The 18,708-nt window shown below is 33.4% G+C and overlaps 2 protein-coding genes and 1 non-coding gene across 5 annotated transcripts; all 3 read left to right on the top strand.

Annotated features, from left to right (window-relative positions):
* The first annotated feature begins 774 nt into the window (after positions 1 to 774).
* Positions 775 to 13,123, top strand: Elp6 (Elongator complex protein 6). 3 transcript variants are annotated; one of them, XM_017633466.1, is made up of 2 exons: positions 775 to 1,027; positions 12,068 to 13,123. In XM_017633466.1, exon 2 carries the CDS (start codon positions 12,087 to 12,089, stop codon positions 12,882 to 12,884), a length of 798 nt encoding a protein of 265 aa, XP_017488955.1. In that variant the 5' UTR covers positions 775 to 1,027; positions 12,068 to 12,086; the 3' UTR covers positions 12,885 to 13,123. The 3 variants fall into 3 exon arrangements, with proteins under 3 accessions (XP_017488955.1, XP_017488957.1, XP_017488956.1); XM_017633468.1 differs by lacking the exon at positions 775 to 1,027 and adding an exon at positions 6,657 to 6,679; XM_017633467.1 differs by lacking the exon at positions 775 to 1,027 and adding an exon at positions 11,658 to 11,832.
* On the top strand, positions 8,607 to 8,680 carry TRNAI-AAU (transfer RNA isoleucine (anticodon AAU)). Its single transcript has one exon. It is a non-coding gene; the product is annotated as a tRNA-Ile (tRNA).
* A 4,639-nt stretch (positions 13,124 to 17,762) lies between the features above and the next one.
* LOC108377208 (uncharacterized) lies at positions 17,763 to 18,556 on the top strand (the record flags this gene model as incomplete). Its single annotated transcript, XM_017633469.1, has 3 exons — positions 17,763 to 18,032; positions 18,091 to 18,298; positions 18,504 to 18,556. Coding segments are annotated over exons 1-3 (365 nt in total), but the record flags the coding sequence as incomplete, so codon positions are not given.
* Positions 18,557 to 18,708: the final 152 nt, after the last annotated feature.

Here is an 18,708-nt window from a genome sequence, read left to right as displayed (position 1 = left end):
TGAGGAATATTATTGCCCATTTTTATAGATTTTTTTTTTAATTATTTAGAGATCGCGATTTGTCATTTTAGATCAGAAAATACGGTTATATAGATTTGTCAGTTTTTGAATGGCTTTTTTCACTCAAGTTTCAAGATCGAACATGTTGTGAAAAGAGGATTTATAGGCCTTTAAAATGATGTATAATAATTATTGCCAGACTTGGATTGTTTGGAGTCTTCATAGGGTAAATAAAAAAAAAACTCTTTTTCTTAATTTTTAGCGATGGTCAAGCTAATTTCAACAATTTCAAAATATGTAGTATTGTCTAAAATTAAATTTATTTATAAATAAACTCATGCCCCATTTATTGCAATCGAATAAAAATTGTCCAAGTTAGGTAACTCTTCTTCCTCCTCATACAACATATTCGATCTTTAAAATCTAATGGAAAATAGTCATTCAAAAACCGTATTCTCCGACCTTAAAGGACAGGTCGCGACATCTAAACGATTTTTAAAAAATTTTTTAAAATAGGCAATACTATTTCTAGCCGATAGCCTGGTATCTAATGCTAAAGCATTATTTTGTAATTTCAATTATAATCAATAAAAATAATAATAATATTTCTCACAAAAAGGATACAAATTAGAGGGTAGTCTTAAAATAAAAAAAGACAATTCCATGGGCACCCTAATGTACATACATATATGTGTATATATTATATAGATAAGTACACATGTATCACCCCACTACCGGCGTGAATTGTTAGTGTAGGGTCAGTTGATATTCTGTTGTCGTATTCTGACGATCGTTGGCGGGCTACCAAAAAGTGCGCGCTCATTTCGATTATCGTTGAAGCTTTTTTCTCATTAGAAACTAAAGCAATTAATATTTTATTAAATTCCAATTTAGTTTGTTCTATTTTATTTTTATAATAATTTTTTGCTTTGTGTGGGTTATAGTTGTCGACTGTCATAAGTTTTGTTGGTTAGGGGATCGTTAAATAGTATTCAATATCTCGCGCGATTATTCTTATTTATAAGGTGTAAGTACGTATAGCTCTTTTATATAGTATACATATGCATGTAAGTGTTATCTTGCTCTCTCATATTTACCGGCTGGCCGTCTCATGAGCTTCTTTGAGAGCTTAGTACAGCTGGGCATACCTATGTACATAGTACCTACATACATAGAATTAAATAAAGTTTGTTGTTAACAATTCTGTTTTTATTTTTATTTTTATTTTTATGTGTATGTACATATGTATGTGCATTAGAGTGGTGCAATTTTGGTATGAGGAAACAAATTTCCCCCTAGAAAACGAGGTGCCCCGTGGCAAAAATATTGTTGGCTTTTATAAAAAGCTACGCGTTCCTTTCCCACCTTGTCTCACTGAGAGCGCGACAAAAATGTGCTCAACACTCTTTGTTCGAATCTAATTGATTTTGATTTTCTGTCCGAACGACAAAATCGATTTCGATTATTTAATGTTTATTACTTCCCACGTTTTCTCTTAAAATAATCGGTACATGTACTGCCGATTTCACGAAATTAAACGAAAATATTTTCGAGCTCGATTATTGGAATTTGACTTGCTAATATCTGGCAACCCTGTTCAATAAACTAAAACCCCGTAAAAGCAAAGCCCTTTAATTTGACACAGCATTTTTGAAAATCGAACGAACGATACAGATTTGATGACATGAACAATCGTGGCGTTAAATATAAATGTCCCGAGAGACAAAAAAAAAAAAAATAAAAATCCCATATAATTATTATGATACGACGAAAATAATTTAAATTTTAATATAATCGTCCCGCGAGACGAAAACAACTTTTCCATTGTTCAGCAATAATTATAGAACAATATTTAATTTTATTTCTTATAATCGTTATGGTCTCTGGCTTTTTAACAGAAATGTTCTTCGAAAGTATCGCAAACGTTCATGTGTGCTTTAGATTTCGCTAATAAATTAAACGACTCTTATTTTATCTCCAACATCCTTTAACTAAGCGCCTGTTATTGTAAAGAGAATATCTATTATGTTCTCTTCACATTTCTTAGCCTTCACATCTTTCAGCTGAAGCACTAACTATGGATATTTTAAAAAATATATTCACAAATATTTTGGAGACTGCCAAACTCACCTTTGCTTAGTTTCTTATAGCAATAAAGTATAAGAATAAAGATAAAAATTTGTTATAAATACGAAATTAATAAAAATAAAAAAAATCCTTGTAACTATGAATTGAGGCCGAGACCAACAAAGTGGTAATCGAAAACGCATCCATTCAGCCCAGTAGCTATTGACACAGCAGGGTAAAAATGAATTCTTGAATTTATTTCCAAAATTTTTATTTTATTTAAATTTAAAATATCGAAGCTTCACAAAAAATATAGTGATTTTAAAACTGTTGAGCGCATATTCCGATCAGCCTTATTTGAAAAACATCATTCTCATCGACACTAATACAATATGTACAATATGTGAATAATTGTACCAAGTTTGCGTGTGCAAATTTAACAATCAACTATGCAATCTAACTTCGAGAACAATTTTCTTCTTTTTAGGAAAATAATTAAAAAAAAAAAACGTAACAATACTAAATTTATAATTAAATAATTTTCCCTCTACTAAGTATGTACTTATGTGGCGAAATACAACATTTTGTGGCATCCTTGTATGTAAATTAATTTTCAATAGCTGTGAATCTCGATTTCGTTTAAAGCCATTCAAAATGTTTAATCGGCTGCTGCTACTTAGCTACATATAGGCGCATATTTACAGTGAACCAAAAAAATTGACGGCCAAATAAACTTTTTCGAGCGGTATAGTGTCCCTGCAATTAATAAAACTATAAACTTTTTCAAGCCGACCAATTTCAACTGTAAATGAAAGTGCTACAGGTCATTATTTTTCAATTCTTTACCTCACTTTTATTAGCTCAGGATGTTTGCCTAGTTTTTGAATCAGTCGAAATTTATGTACGGTACTTAAAATACCAAAAACTATGTCTAAAATTGTTGACCACTTTTTAAATGAAGCTAAATTACTCTATATCGCATTTTTAAATTATCAACATTCATTTTCGATTTTTGAAAAACCAATATTAGCCGTGATCGCCATTTTAATTATTTTAAATTAAATAAATTCCAGTTTTTAGCTTCTTTCTGCCAGTTGCATATGTATGTACATTAGAGTGGTCCAAAATAATAAAGTCGGAGTTTTAATGCCGCCACACCCTAGGATTGTTCTGAACCGAAAATAAATATACCCCTATTTTTTCATTTCGNTCACTTTTATTAGCTCAGGATGTTTGCCTAGTTTTTGAATCAGTCGAAATTTATGTACGGTACTTAAAATACCAAAAACTATGTCTAAAATTGTTGACCACTTTTTAAATGAAGCTAAATTACTCTATATCGCATTTTTAAATTATCAACATTCATTTTCGATTTTTGAAAAACCAATATTAGCCGTGATCGCCATTTTAATTATTTTAAATTAAATAAATTCCAGTTTTTAGCTTCTTTCTGCCAGTTGCATATGTATGTACATTAGAGTGGTCCAAAATAATAAAGTCGGAGTTTTAATGCCGCCACACCCTAGGATTGTTCTGAACCGAAAATAAATATACCCCTATTTTTTCATTTCGAAATCAAAAAATATTTAGGGAGTGCACACAGCGCTCAAAGTTTTCCATGTTTTTTTTTATGGGCAAAAAAACAAATTTTCGTAAAAATGGTATAAAACTCTTGAAAATCAATATTTTTTATGATTAAAGATTTTTTATTGGCCCCCCATTGCATTTTCTAGGACCTATAAAATATAGTTACCATGAAAGAATTGTTAAAGGAAGAATTGGGTATTATTACCGGGAATCTCCTGAAGATAAGCAAACTTTTCCGATCGAAAAATATAGATTTTCAAGAATTCTACACTATTTCTACGAAAAGTTGTTTTTACCCCATATAAAATACATTGAAAACTTTGAGCGCTTTGAGCACACCCTAATTTGTTCTTTTTTTCAAAATAAAAAAATAGGGGTATATTTTTTTGGTATAGAACAATCCTAGGGGCTGGCGGCTTTAAAAATGCGACCTTATTTTTTTTTACATACATTTTTGGACCACTTTAATGTACATACATACGTATACATACTCGCATATATGTAAAAAGTTTTTGCGAGTACGAAAATTTATATTACCCACTGTAATTTTATTACCTGCATTGCTTTATTAAATGCCATTTTCAGTTGAAGCGCATACAATTGACCCTGAAAGTAAAATATTTAATTGTAAAACGGTCATTTAACAAAATATAAATTGTGGTTAATGGTATAATGTAAATTTTGACAAACTATAGCTTTCAGCTGGTGCACTGGTGGTTTGAATAGATTGCGGTTTTTCGCATGCTTTTATGCTTTTTATTGGTCGACTACAAGTACTTGTAAATGTATTAATTTTAGAGAATTTACGACTGACAAAAAGTGACTACTCAAACAAATGTTTTCAACAATATTCCAACAATTTCTACTTATGCAGGCAATTATGTTAAATATTTATTTTAATTAAATAATTTCGGATGTGAAGATTAGTTGATAATGTAATATTTATGTTATTAAAATATGTACATACATACATACATATGTACTTTCGATTAAAATTATATTGAAAAGTTTGGATATGGGGTGCTTTAAAAGCTGACTATAATAATACTTAAAATATTGATAGGCTGTTGGCAAGCTTTGTGAAAGTTAAAAAGCTGATTGGAGCTTGACATTTGCATTGTTATTCCAAAAGTAGCAAATATACATACATATATATGTTAACATGTATACATATGTACATATACATACATATGTACGTACGAACATATATGTATGTATGCATGTAAGCAGCTTTCTTAACAAATTTTAATCCATACTATGCCGTTGCAAGTGTTCTATTAACACACCTTCATTTTATGTGCTCCTATTCCTTTAACTTTCGCAAGTTTCCGAAAATAATTATGTAACCACGACTTTGTTATAATTTTTTGTTACATACACATAGATAGCTGCCACAAGCTTCTTGTGAGCGTCAAAGCTTAAACCTTTAAATAACTGCCATTTTCTAAACATTTTGTAATAGTCGCCTAGTGAGCAATTGCTTCATACATCAGGAATAAAATAAATACAGTGTCGGACAAATAAATAGGGCCCGCGACATTTTAACAAGTTTTGTATATTATACTTTTCTCTATTTAAATGTTCGTAACTTTTTTATAAAAAATTATAGCTATAGCAATTATAGCAAATCTCAAACTTTGCAAAACTTTGGAAAACTCAATAAATTTCAACAAAATTTTTTAATCAGAATTTTTAGACAAAATTTTGCTATGCGATGCGTGACACTGTCAGAAAAAATCATCGAAAATCAACGAAATTGCTTACCAAAATTTTTTTCCGAAAATTCTGATTAAAAAGCTTGAAATTTTGGTAAAAATTCGTCGAATTGTCAAACTTGAAAATTGGATTTATTTATGAATTATATGAGCATTGAAGTCGGTTTTTTTTTGCTTAAAAATTACTTGTTATATGTATATGTACATTGATTTGTCATATTTGTGTACCCTTTCGCATAAAAAAAATTTAACCATTCGCTTACTCAATGCCTGCCATCCATGCGAGTGGAAAGAAAACTTACCACAAAAGAAAATCGTTCCATAATTAAGCCATTTATTTTAAAATTTTCTAAGAAAGAAAAAGAATTGCAAAAAATCAAAAGAGCGTGTCTGCCGGGGCATTATTTTCAACTTTTCCACGCTATTCGCTGTCAAATTGAGAAAGAGAAATTTTATTTCCACGTGTGAATCGCCAGAAAGACCTTTTCTTTACTTTTCGGAAATCAGTTTTAAATATAAAAGTTGTAAGGTATGACCGCCACTTAAAGAGCGCTAACAGATAAAGACCAAATATGAAAACAAAAATTGCCAGCCAACATTAGCGAAATAACAATTATTTTAGATTTAGATTAAAAATTGTTGGTTTGAAAAGAGCATAGTGCATGGAACTAAACATTTACATACATAGCTCTGGCATTTTGCTAAAATAACTTATGTGACTTTAGAAGGTTGGACTTTGAATAAAACATAGCAAGTTTTTGTTCACAAATTTTATATTTTTTATTAAGGCCTATCTCGAGATAACTTGTTTAATATAGGGCCACCGATATGTGAACTGACTGTATCGAATATATATATACATATTTATTTATGTATCTATTGAATACAGTTTTTATAAACTGTTTTCACCCAATAAACATTGGGTTTGGTTAGCAATTCGAAAATGATTGGCAAACCAATCTGTTTTTCGAGTCTCACCTTCGATAACGAATGTGCAATAGGTTAGTATTCGATTCGAGAACCAGGCCATTTTCCAGCAAAATGGAACCTTCGTTATTCCATGTATTTTCCCCTCGTGATGAATTCGAAATCTGCCTATTATCCAAATGAAATTGTATTGAGAGAGAGTGATTGTCTTTTATTTTCCTTCGAAAATGAGCTGGATTTCACTTCCTCTCTTGTTACTATGGTTTAATTTTTTTTTTCGAACCCATCTAGAATGTATCTATTTCCAATACACTACGAACCTTGGAAAACTAAGGTTGGTTATGAGTTCCTTCTCAGTTCGATGTGCATATTGGATATCGAAGGTAATTTTTTTTCGAATGTTCGCCAAAATGTTTGTAGGGCAATTTCAGTTTTGTAGTAAATTCCATAACCATTGAGCTGTATACAAAAACCCATATCAATAAACTTAAAACCCTCATATTAAGGCGCTAAGCTTATTTGTTTCTTTGCGGGCACGCGCCTGTGATCGCGAACACCTAGAAGTTGTATGCGTACATACATATGTATGTATATACATATATTTATATGTATGTATGTATATACATATATCAGGGTTACCATTGAAAAATTTTCTTTCCTACCAAGAGCTGGTTCAAAAACCTACCAAAATGGCTTCTTTCCTACCATTTCGTTTAATCAAGAAAATGACGTTTGACAGCATTAAATACATTTATTTTTGCTGGTTTTTAAATTAGATTTCCAAGTAAACAAAAAGATCAGAATAATAGCTATTCTATACTATATAACACACAAAAAAAGTGGTGTGTTCTATTAACCAGACCCATCTAACGACAGATATTTCGACCCGTTGAATCCGAATGCGAAGTACGTTTGACTCCTATACCCTCAAAATTCCGAGTAAATTACGAAAACCCGAAGAAATCGTATACTTTATCGTTTTAATAAAGCATTCGGTGTAAATGACGTGAAAATCGTAGCATCGCTCATTTGCATACACATCGTCGCCCAAATGCCAGAAACATGAATGTGTAAAAATGAAAAGTTCGGGAAATTAACTCTACATTTATGCAATTCAAATTGTAAAATATGTATGTGGTTTCCGGTCAGGCATGGTATTCTGGGTTCTGGTATAACATAGAACATCCAAAGGCTAATCAAGTCATCGCAATAACTCAAAGTAGATAAACTTGCACATTCATGCTTCTGGCATAAGGGTGACCATATATTATGAAAAAAAAATATACATAAGTAAGGACAAATAACCCTCACGGTTAGGCTTGCAAAACGTGGGCGTACGCATGTAAAAAAAGTGGTAAAAAACACGGTGTTACAAAATAAAAAAAATTGCAAGAACTTTTTAAGTGACCTAGTACAGGTCGTAGAGCTGGCCGAGTAATTGGCGAAACTATTTTCAAAATTTTTCTAACACCCTCAAATTCTGTGCTTATTCTTAAAATACCATTTTTGCGTGACTTACGGCACTAAACAGTTTTTAGCTCGGTTATTTTTAAACCAATTTTTAGTTTTTATATGGCTCTTTTAGTCGTAAATTCTAAAGGAATGCTTAATTCCGAGTAAAACTAGGTAGCATTAAAATCAATACACAGATTATAAAGTTATGATATTTTTTTAGTGAAAAAAATTCAAATTTTTCTATACGAACTCCAACTGATTAAATTTTTCTGTAAAATTACATCGCAGTGATTTTGGAAAAATTTTAAGCGAATTAATAACTTCCGAATTTGTCTATTGATTTTTATAAATCATACCTGGTTTTACTCGGAATTGAGCATTTTCTTCGCGGTAATGACTGACTTTATATTGAAATTTTCGAAAAAAATGTTTTGAAGTTGGTTAAAAAGAGAAAAATTAATGAGGTAAATTATTATTATCAAATTTACATTGCAAATAATCTCAGCCCAAAATGGCAACCCGTAAATATGTATGTGCGTATATGATTAAAAATCATACTTATATGTATGTATATAGTTTTGTGTCTCTAATTTAGTATAATTTTATCAGTTGATTATCAGTGGAGATTGAGGGCACAATAGATCTTCTGGTCGCAGTGCATACTAATACATGCCTATCAGTGGAGACCGTAGTGATCGTGCTTAACGGCTCTCGTTTATTTTTAGCAATTTTTTATATTTCTTATCAAGCTTTTGCTCTTCTAAAAGAATTTTGAGCACAAATTTTGTATCGTTCTCTCGCTCTCTTTGTGTTCAGAAAGTTTAGGTTGGCTCTTAGGCGGCCCGATTTCAAATTGGCCCATTAGCTCAGTTGGTTAGAGCGTCGTGCTAATAACGCGAAGGTCGCGGGTTCGATCCCCTCATGGGCCACTTCAAACGTTTTTTTTTTTATTGTGAATAAAATAATTTAAATCAGCATTTCTGTGTTCGTATGGAATAGTAGCTTGTGTCGAAAGACTGGCTTTAGTATAATGCGGCATTCGCAGCATACGATTGCGAATGACTCACTGGCGCCGCACACTGGGGCCAAGCGTGTGCAAAATTTAATTAAAAAAAAATGTTTTTTTGGATAAATAAAAACGCAGGTTTATTCCCCATTAAATTCTACATTTAGGGGTAAGTTTTCGCTCCTCTATCGTTTTTTGGCTGGGAGATATACGTGTCTAAACTTGACAAATTTGAACAAAAAACTTAATTTGACAGTACTGCACGTTCCCTCCTTACTAAGAATCCGGGTTCAAAACCAAAAGCACTTTGCGCACTTTTAAATAAATTGGTTTTAAAAATTTCACTTCGATTTTAATTAAACACAAATACATATACTTCTGGTTAAGTTTTATTCTGTTTCATTTCGAACTTAAACTGTTTATTATTTTGAGGTTGCTTAATGAATAAAAAGCGGATTTAGTTCTAACAAGGACTTTAAAATCTTTAGTGAGAAGCGGATTTAGTTCGAACAAGGACTTTAAAAACTTTAGAGAGATCTATAGTAGGAAAACGCGTCGCGCTGACAATTTAGGAGACGTTTTTAATAGATTGCTAGTTTCATTAGACCCTCTGATTACTTGCTCGCACTTGTTGCCAATGGTCACCAACCGGAGATCTTTCTTTGCAGAAGCAATGGAGTTAGTAGAACTTGAAGCGAATTATATTAGTTGGGCTTGGGGCTTGGATGGGATTTAGATTCCGACTATGAGGAATAAGTGTCACAGTTTTCATTATATAGTGCTTATCATAACAAGTTTTGACATTTATTATTATTTAATTTTAATTATTTTTTTTATAAGAATATAATTTATTTCTTAACAAAAATCGAATAAAGCCGAGTTTCAAAAAAACTCGATGTTTTTGATTAGATGTTTAAAAAAGATTTTGAGTGCAAGTTAGAAGTAGCTAGGGCATACCGTTGATTTTTAGCAAGTTGTTTGGTGAACGTGTCGCTCGTTTTCTCCATATAAAAAAATCATCGAACATACTTCGAATGGAAGAACGTAAGTTCTAGCTTGCACTTTAATGTACTACAATTAAATGGGTTACAAAACTTCATACTCAAAATCCTTTTAATAGTGCTTAGCATAACTATACGATACCCACATATTTAAAAGTTTTGACTATTTATTTTATTAACCGACTTCAAAAAAAAGAGGAAGTTATCAGTCCGTCGGAATTTTTTATTTTTTTGTTTTTTTTTGTTTATGTTACCGCATAACTTTGGGCCACGTTAATTGATTCCCATAATTATTTTTTCATCGGAACGATAATTGGATCATGAAGAAATCAACGATAATCTTAAATTTTTATATGAGAATTAAAGTTGGTTTTGATTTTTGCTTAAAAATTTCTTGTTTTTATTTTATTTCAATTATCTTTTTTTTATAAAAATATAGCTGATTTTTTAATTATTTAATGTTTTTAATTAGATACATTACTTGCTTTTCGATATTTTTTATGCTTAATTGGTAAGTCTCTTTAAATTTAAAACATAGTGACTTCTTTAATATGATGTTGCAGAAGATAATAAGAGCTGCAGAACCGAACCGCTTAGGCACAATACTTAACAAGAGCGTCCAATTGCTGGCGTATGCCAACGATATCGATATTATCGGTAAAAACAAGGGCTTCGTCTGTACTGCGCTCTGGGGATTAGATAGAGAAGCAAAGCGAATGGGTCTGGTGGTGAACGATGACAACACGAAATATCGCACATTGGGCCGCCTCATACAAGTTAGCCGGAAAAAAATATTTTATTGCTTCAGATGCTTAGATTTGTTGTAAAAAGTGGCCATACAAAAATTTACCTTGATCAACGATCGATTAGATGACACCAGAGGTCCTTTGATGAGGGTTTGTAGCAAAAACGCTATATTGAACTTATCTATATATAAATACGCCACAATCAAATTTTGAACCCCCTTTTTTGAGGGCACCGTTCTCTTGAAAGGATATAACTTCCTCTAATCCAGGAATGTTAACCCCGNTGCTTAGATTTGTTGTAAAAAGTGGCCATACAAAAATTTACCTTGATCAACGATCGATTAGATGACACCAGAGGTCCTTTGATGAGGGTTTGTAGAAAAACGCTATATTGAACTTATCTATATATAAATACGCCACAATCAAATTTTGAACCCCCTTTTTTGAGGGCACCGTTCTCTTGAAAGGATATAACTTCCTCTAATCCAGGAATGTTAACCCCGTTATACAGGGGGCGTGGCATCTGACATACAGACTAAAATGTGAAAACTGATGTATGTATCTCTAAATCCAATGACGCTGGTGAACTGAAGCTTGGTACGGATGCATAAATTGTAAATATCCTACTTACGGCGAAAAATGATAGGTACTGGAAAAGAGGGCGTGGCACTTCCAATACAAACTGAACTTCTCATATCGCTTATCTCTGGAACCGCTTATGCTAACATCCTGAATTTTGAAACGGCTACATATGTTAACAATACCGTACTTATGGCGAAAAATGGTAGGTTTTGGAAGAGAGGGCATGGCACCTCCTATGCAAACCGAATTTCAAATATCGCTTATCTATGGAACCGCTTTTGCTAACTTCCTTATGGTTTGAACGACCTCTAAATATTTTTTGATTTTAAAATAAAAAATAGGGATATATTTTTTCGGTATAGAACAATCCTAGGGGTTGAGAGCATAAAAATTGCGACTTTACTTTATCACATGCGTTTTTGGACCAACCTACTGTACATATCAACACATTTGTGAAATATAAAATCGCATATGTATGCAATTTCATACTATTTAATACAATTTGGTTACTCAAATTTCATTTTAACTAGTAGCCTTTGTGTGCGATTATTAATTACAGGTCACTAAAATTAAAATTTTACTATTTATGTGAGGCATTGTTCGTATTATGCCTGCAATTAATTTATGCATATTCTCCATTGTGAGCCAGCAGTCAGCAGTCTGCAGAGTCTGTGGTGCTGTAGATGACGTACGAGTACCAGCCAAATTAAACAACTGTGTCTGGCGTTGATAAATGTTTAAATTAGGTAAAAGTGCACTAGGGGCAACAATGGTGTAACTCATTGTCACTTCTTGCTCTATAGCTAAAGCATTAAAGACTGACTTGAATTTGAATGAAAAAACAAATTTGAAGAAATTTTTAAATTTTTATTATATGACTAGTATATCAGTGACGTAATATACATACACTATACATTTTTAGCCGTAACATTAATTAAACCTCATCAGCAATTCGTATTTTTTCTCTTTTTTTCCATTCAGCATTTAACCTCGCATCAACATGGCTGCCTCTGTACTCTTTGCTTGCGGCTTGAATGAGCAAAAACTGCCAAACTTTGTGCACATCAGTGAGGAATCGAATGTTGATGGCAGTTTCCTAATCAGCTGCATACTTGGCCAGCGGCTTCGCATCTCCAATGCCGGCACAGTGCTCGTCTGCCTGCAGCATAACTATCAACACTACTTCCATGCCGGCATGCGGCTCGGCTACAATGTAAATCTATTTCTCGGCAAAACGCTAAATGTTATAGATCCTCTAACTGAAATTGGGCGCGAGGGAATCAATTGCAAGTGGCTGCAGAATGAACGTAACGTCACTACACTTCTACTCGACGCCGTACGTGCGCACATCAACGCCAGCGTAACGCAACGCAACAGCACCACCATAATAATTGATAATTTGGCGATTTTGTTCAATCTGGGCGCAACCAAGCAGGAAGTACTCCAGCTATGCCATGAGTTAGCCGAATTGCCGAAGCAGTATGCGAATTTGGGTGTCATCACGAAGATGAGTAATTGTGACTTGTACGAGCCGGTCGATAACAATGTGGCGAAGCTGGGCACGCTGCGTATACGTGCAGCTCAGCTGAAGAGTGGCGTGTCGCGCGATGTTGATGGCAAATTGCTGATCGAGCGGGAGGTGATTGAGCGCGGTGAGCAGGAAAAAGGAGGAGAATTGGAGGAAGTGCTGGCGAATGGCGGTTACGATTTGGAGATAGTACGCAAGGAAGTTTTGTACAAAGTCAACGACAGGAATGTAAAGATCATGAGTCCTGGTGAAATTGGTGTGCGAGTGTGAAAGAATCGAAGGTTTCACAAATGTGCCGTATATGTACATATGAAATATCAAAAAAAAAAAAAAAGCCAATCACTGCACTTTGTTAACTAAAATAAACTTTAATTTCATACTTAAAATAGAGTTTGATGGCCATAAAAAGATTCTGCGTCTTAAGGCTCAGTTTTCAGTCCTCAAAAACAATCAAAAGAAATATCTTTAATTATTTTTATTGCTTGGAATAAATACCTTTCCTTTGCCAATTTTTTTTGTTTTTCTTGAGAGCTGGATGCTACCCTTTACCGCTGTTAAGCAAGTATTCCCACTGGAAATTCAAAGATTTTTTTTTCTCCCGTAAAGTTTAAATTTGTCAAATGGCGCCGTTTGCATTGATGCCAATCGTCAGTTTTGGCGCCAGTTGGCTGAAAGTGTTCGTCGCTTATTATCTCATTGCATATTCGCTGTAGGAAATATGCCTTATTTAAGTTTTCTTAAATGTTAAAATGTTATTTTGTATAAATTTTATGTTTCAAACTAGACGAAAGTGCTTACTATGTAAGGCTATGAATGTTTTCTCTTAAAAAAATCTATTGGTGTAATTTCCAGTATGCATATTTATCAGTATGTACAGTAGGGTGGGCTGAAAATCTATTCTCTACAAAAAAGGTTATATACAATTTCTGCAGGACTGATAGTTTCGATTAAATTGCAATTTTATTAAAAAAATACTGTGTTTATGTCCAAGAATGAAGTATAAAATTACAACAGGCCGATGTCTGTACCTTATATATATTAAAGAGAAAGAGAGCAAAACAAGCCAAATCAACAATTTTTAGAATTTTTGTCTTTATGTCTGTATATTTGTACACACATCACTCGAAAACTAATGCATTGCATTTAATTCAGTTTCCATCGATATATTGCTAGAGGTCTAACTTAAAGTATAGAAACAAAATATTAGAGAATGAGTTGCCACCTGTTTGAAAATTGAACTTTAAGTAAATTGATAAGATAAAGTAAATATTGCAACATGGCTGTCAAAAGAATAAAGTTTAGAAGGCTTGAGAAAATCGATTTGTGGAAAATTGCCATCTGTTTGAAAATTTTAATTTAACTTAATTGATAAGTTAAATTAAATATCGGAATATAGGAATCAAACTATAGATGTTTAAGGAGGTAAGTTAAGAAAAAAATTCTTTGAACACTTTAAACTTTGATTGACATAGGCGAGCCTAAGATATTTACCGAAAATTTTCATATTTTCCAAAGATTTTCTTAGAGCAAATTTAACCATATTTCTGCTATAACTAATAAAAATTCTAAAATATCGGTTTTTCGGTTCACCCTAATATGCAGCTATACATTTCGACATTAATTTTTGCATGAGCGTAGCGTTGCTTCTAATGTTTGTTGTTGAGACCACACTGTAAATTCGCAAAAGGATATCTTGAGAAGACCATTAGCAATCCGTGCAGTGGGTACTAACGAAGAGGAACATTGCCCATTCTACACGCTGCCAATTGATTACTTTAAAGCGATTAATCCAATTTCTTTTTGCGAAGTTATAAATTAAATTTTGAGTCGCATACAGCTGCGCTCCAAGGTCGATATGACGGCGCTTGGCCAGGCTTGTCTGCGACAGAACGTTCAGTTAAATAGATGATTGTGTAGTTGGGAGTTAGTTACCCATCAAACAAAATTACTCGAAATTGCAATGATCCGGAAACCCTGTTTGTAGAATATTTTATAATTAATTTTGGAAAGTGACTACTCATGACTCAATTAAGGAACTTCTATATAAATAGAACTAGTGAACTTGGGAAGTTGGAACGAGGCTGGTACGCACTAAGAATACACCTCCAAGGCATAGACACTGGCATTTTTATACACAAATCAAGGCCCCCGGTTTAAGCAGGTAAACTTCCAAAGGTATGTCTTCCAAACGGAGGTCCACGCCATAAACCTGTTAACGGAGACCAATCATCGGCGAAAATATTGCAATGAGAGCATTGTCAACTTATCTTATCGGCTAGTTGAAATTGCGGTTGTAGCCAGAGTAGATCTATGTATTTGTATTTTGTGAACGACAGATACGGTTTTGTATCTTCTTTTTTGTCAAACGCATATAAATTCATGGTGTCGCCGCCATTCAAAATAATCATATCGTCCTAGACAAAAGGTTTTGTTACGCCAGATGAAAGATAAATGTAGTGCCGCGTGGTAAGATCATTTTCAATGTGTACCAAGCTTTACTGACCTTTTCTAAAGTCATATATTTTCATAAAATGGCAGAATTTTTGTTTGATGGGTGTACAATACATACATATGTACACAGTGATGCCAACTCCATTAGGGCTGATTCCGCCAAATTCCTGAAAAAAATTCACCTATTTTCAATGGTATTCCCCCACCCAAAATAACTTATACTATTTAAGGCACTTCATTTTAATTTTTATTAAAAAAACAAAAAATATCATTAATTCTAATGGCATAATACGGTCAACCTCTTTAAATAATATATAAAACTTATACTCCTGAGTATATTTCGTAAAGCAGAATTGTCGAACATACATACTTTGATTCGAAAAAAAGCGGAACACTGTCAACAAAAAAAAAAAAAAAATTGCCAAAAATCAACGAAAATTTGCACTTTGTTATACTAAAATTAAATGGGCTACAAAACTGGATACCAAAATTTTGTCTAAATTTGCTGATTAAAAAGTTAGAAGTTTTGTTCAAATTGTACAGAACTTTCATAATTTTTGCAAAAAGTCAGAAATTTGGATTAATATCGCGTTTGTTAAGCAATCAGCTATACTTTCATAAAAAAATAATAAACCTTAAATAAAGTAAAGAAAAATAGCCAAAACGGACTAAAATGTCGCGTCCAAGTTTTTATTTGGTTCACTGTATGTACATATGTATATCGAGCATAGATGGATTATTCGTTAGAATCATATTTCTTGATGAAATTTTTGTAAATGTCTACAAGTCGTACTAAAATCAAGAGAGGTTTTTTTTATAAATAGTTGTTTTGTAAGTAAAATTGCCTCCATTGTATGTGTGTCAAGCCAATGTCTGATTGCAGTTTTTAATTAAATTTATTGGAAAAATTATCTATATAGCGATAAGTACTTACTCTTATTAGACTGCCCAAAACTTTGCCAGTTTGGCTTGGCGCAAACGAAGTGAGAAATGATAGTATCAAATATAAACGTCAAGTGAAAAGTGCGGCTATACACGGGGGTAATTTTTTTAATATCACACGGTTGCTTGAGGCAATTAAGTTACGTTTTAAAGCCGTAACACTGTATGACAAGTGGTAATTCTCAATAGGAATGTTGCAATGAAAATCGTCTGTATATTGAATTCCCCCAAAATGTAAAGCGATTCCCAGATTCCTCCGAGAAATTCAAATTCCACCACAATCGGGGAATTCTGCCCTGGTTGGCATCACTGTAAAAGTACGAGTCAGCTGCCAACGTTCTATGAGAGTATGCCATTTGACCTATNCCGGTAAGTTGGCCACCAAGATCATGCGATTTGACGCCTTTAGACTATTTTTTGTGGGGCTACGTCAAGTCTAAAGTCTACAGAAATAAGCCAGCAACTATTCCAGCTTTGGAAGACAACATTTCCGAAGAAATTCGGGCTATTCCGGCCGAAATGCTCGAAAAAGTTGCCCAAAATTGGACTTTCCGAATGGACCACCTAAGACGCAGCCGCGGTCAACATTTAAATGAAATTATCTTCAAAAAGTAAATGTCATGGACCAATCTAACGTTTCAAATAAAGATAAAAAAAAAGTTATCAAGCTCTTAAAAAATCACCCGTTACATATCTGCGTAGCCCATTTGCTATCAAAACGATTGCTACCGCGTGAGAGTGCAGTCATCCATAGCACGCGTGGCACAGGCCGTCGGCACTTAAGATAACTAACTTGTCGATTACTGTGATTGATAGATATCGAAATTATTGCAAAAGTTTTCGTTAACTAGATAGCGAACAAGTTAAAACTATTTTGTACATACATACATACATACATATGTACTATAAATGCGCGTTTCTACTATATTTGTCCGCTGTAGTCTCATTGTGTACCGTTTTCAACTGGTGTTTGGATTATTTGTTAGAAAAATGTACTAGATAGGAAATGTATCTACGTATCTTCACCTGAAATACAAAAATGGTAACAAATATCATCGCTGAGATGAAAATGTCATAACTAATAAAAAAAATTCAAAATTCACTTTTTGATGTACATATGCATGTATATGATGGATTTTATCGAATTACAACTCCCCACATTTTTATGAAGTAGTTCTCGGTACCTTTTCGACAGAATTTATATGGTTTTCTTGCCACTTTGAATATCTTATGTATATACATATCTATTGTTGAGCAGTATCGATTCCAAAAGTACTCAGAACTCGATTCTCAGTAGTATCGAAAGCACCCGATTTTTGTAAGTATCGATACTGAGTAAGTCCAAAGTACTAAGTACTCACAAAAGAATTCGAAAGTATCTATTCAGAGCTTAAAAAAACTCGAAAGTCCGCAGTAGTGAAAATTTTTCTCGTCCAGTCATCACTATGATACATGTACTCAGGATCGGATCAAAGTACTCAGTATTTAGTGTCGAATAGATACTTTAAAGTACGCAGTTTTATTTACATTTACCGCTATTCTGAAATGATGTACTCAATATGAAGTTTTAATAGTTTTCAAGTACAATACTTGCACTCAGTAAAATTAGCTATTAATTTGACGTTTAGCGATTAATATATCTGTTAATTTGAATACAGTGCTGCCAGCTTGCAAGATTTCTACACTAAACAAGGAAATGTTACCAACATGTGCATATTGAAAGAAAGTGCTTAGTACTCTCAAAAATACCTGTAGTGCGATTCTGTAACTCTTAGCAATAAAAAAATTGTTAGGTTACATAACAACTTTTGCCGTTTGCACTAACAATTGTGTGATTCTCTAACTCTTGCTTAACAGCGAAAAACAGCTGATTATTCCTTTTTATTTAAAATGATGAAATGTGGCATCTCAGTCGAGATAAATGTCAAATATGCGAAAAGTACAAAGAGGAATAAGAAAAAAAACTTATTTCCTTCCCGCGGAAACGGAATTTTTAGCGCCAGCAACGTATTGCAATTTTAAAAGGTAGTATTTAGTTATTTTAGTTATTAATTGGAATTTACTAGAACTTCTTTTATTTCAGGATGTCTATCCAGCCGACGAAAAGGAGCCGTGCATCGGGGGAGCAGTTAAGCGCGATGCTTGACTTTCTGGGTGAAAACCCGAATGTGGCGAGCGGCAAGTTCCAGAAGCTCCATGGCAAGTTGGAGAACACCAAGAAGTGGGCAGAGATGGCAGATAAATTGAATTCTCTTGGGGGGGCTGCCAAATCTGTGGAGCAATGGCAAAATGTAAGTATAAGTGATGAAGTACGGGCATTTCCGGAAATGCATTACTGCAAAACATCGCACCTCTTATTCCAAAAATATGTTTGCTGGAATCAGACATCATTATATACTTAAGTATAAGGAGAGGTGCTTTGCAGTAAGGCATTTCCGAAAACGGCCTACACCAAAGAATAGTAAAGTATGAAAGTGTGTTTCTATTTTGCAAAAGGTCTGGCGCGACCTAAAAAGTCGAACATCGACGCGAACGAATTGGAGAAGCGGGTAATAGCTCTAGTGGGAAGCAGCTATATGGAGGGGCAACCGGATGTCCAGGAGAATATTCCCATGGAAGAGGTAAGTTGAATTGTACCGTATTAAAAGCCCATGCCAATATGTTAATCATATTGCAATATTCATTATGCTATTTTTAGGAA

The sequence above is a fragment of the Rhagoletis zephyria genome, unplaced genomic scaffold (genome assembly GCF_001687245.7).
Source record: "Rhagoletis zephyria isolate East Lansing unplaced genomic scaffold, Rhagoletis_zephyria_1.1 Rzeph_scaffold_11670, whole genome shotgun sequence".
NCBI lineage: Eukaryota > Metazoa > Arthropoda > Insecta > Diptera > Tephritidae > Rhagoletis > Rhagoletis zephyria.
Note: the sequence above shows the minus strand (reverse complement) of the source record. Positions and strands in the feature narration are given on the sequence as shown.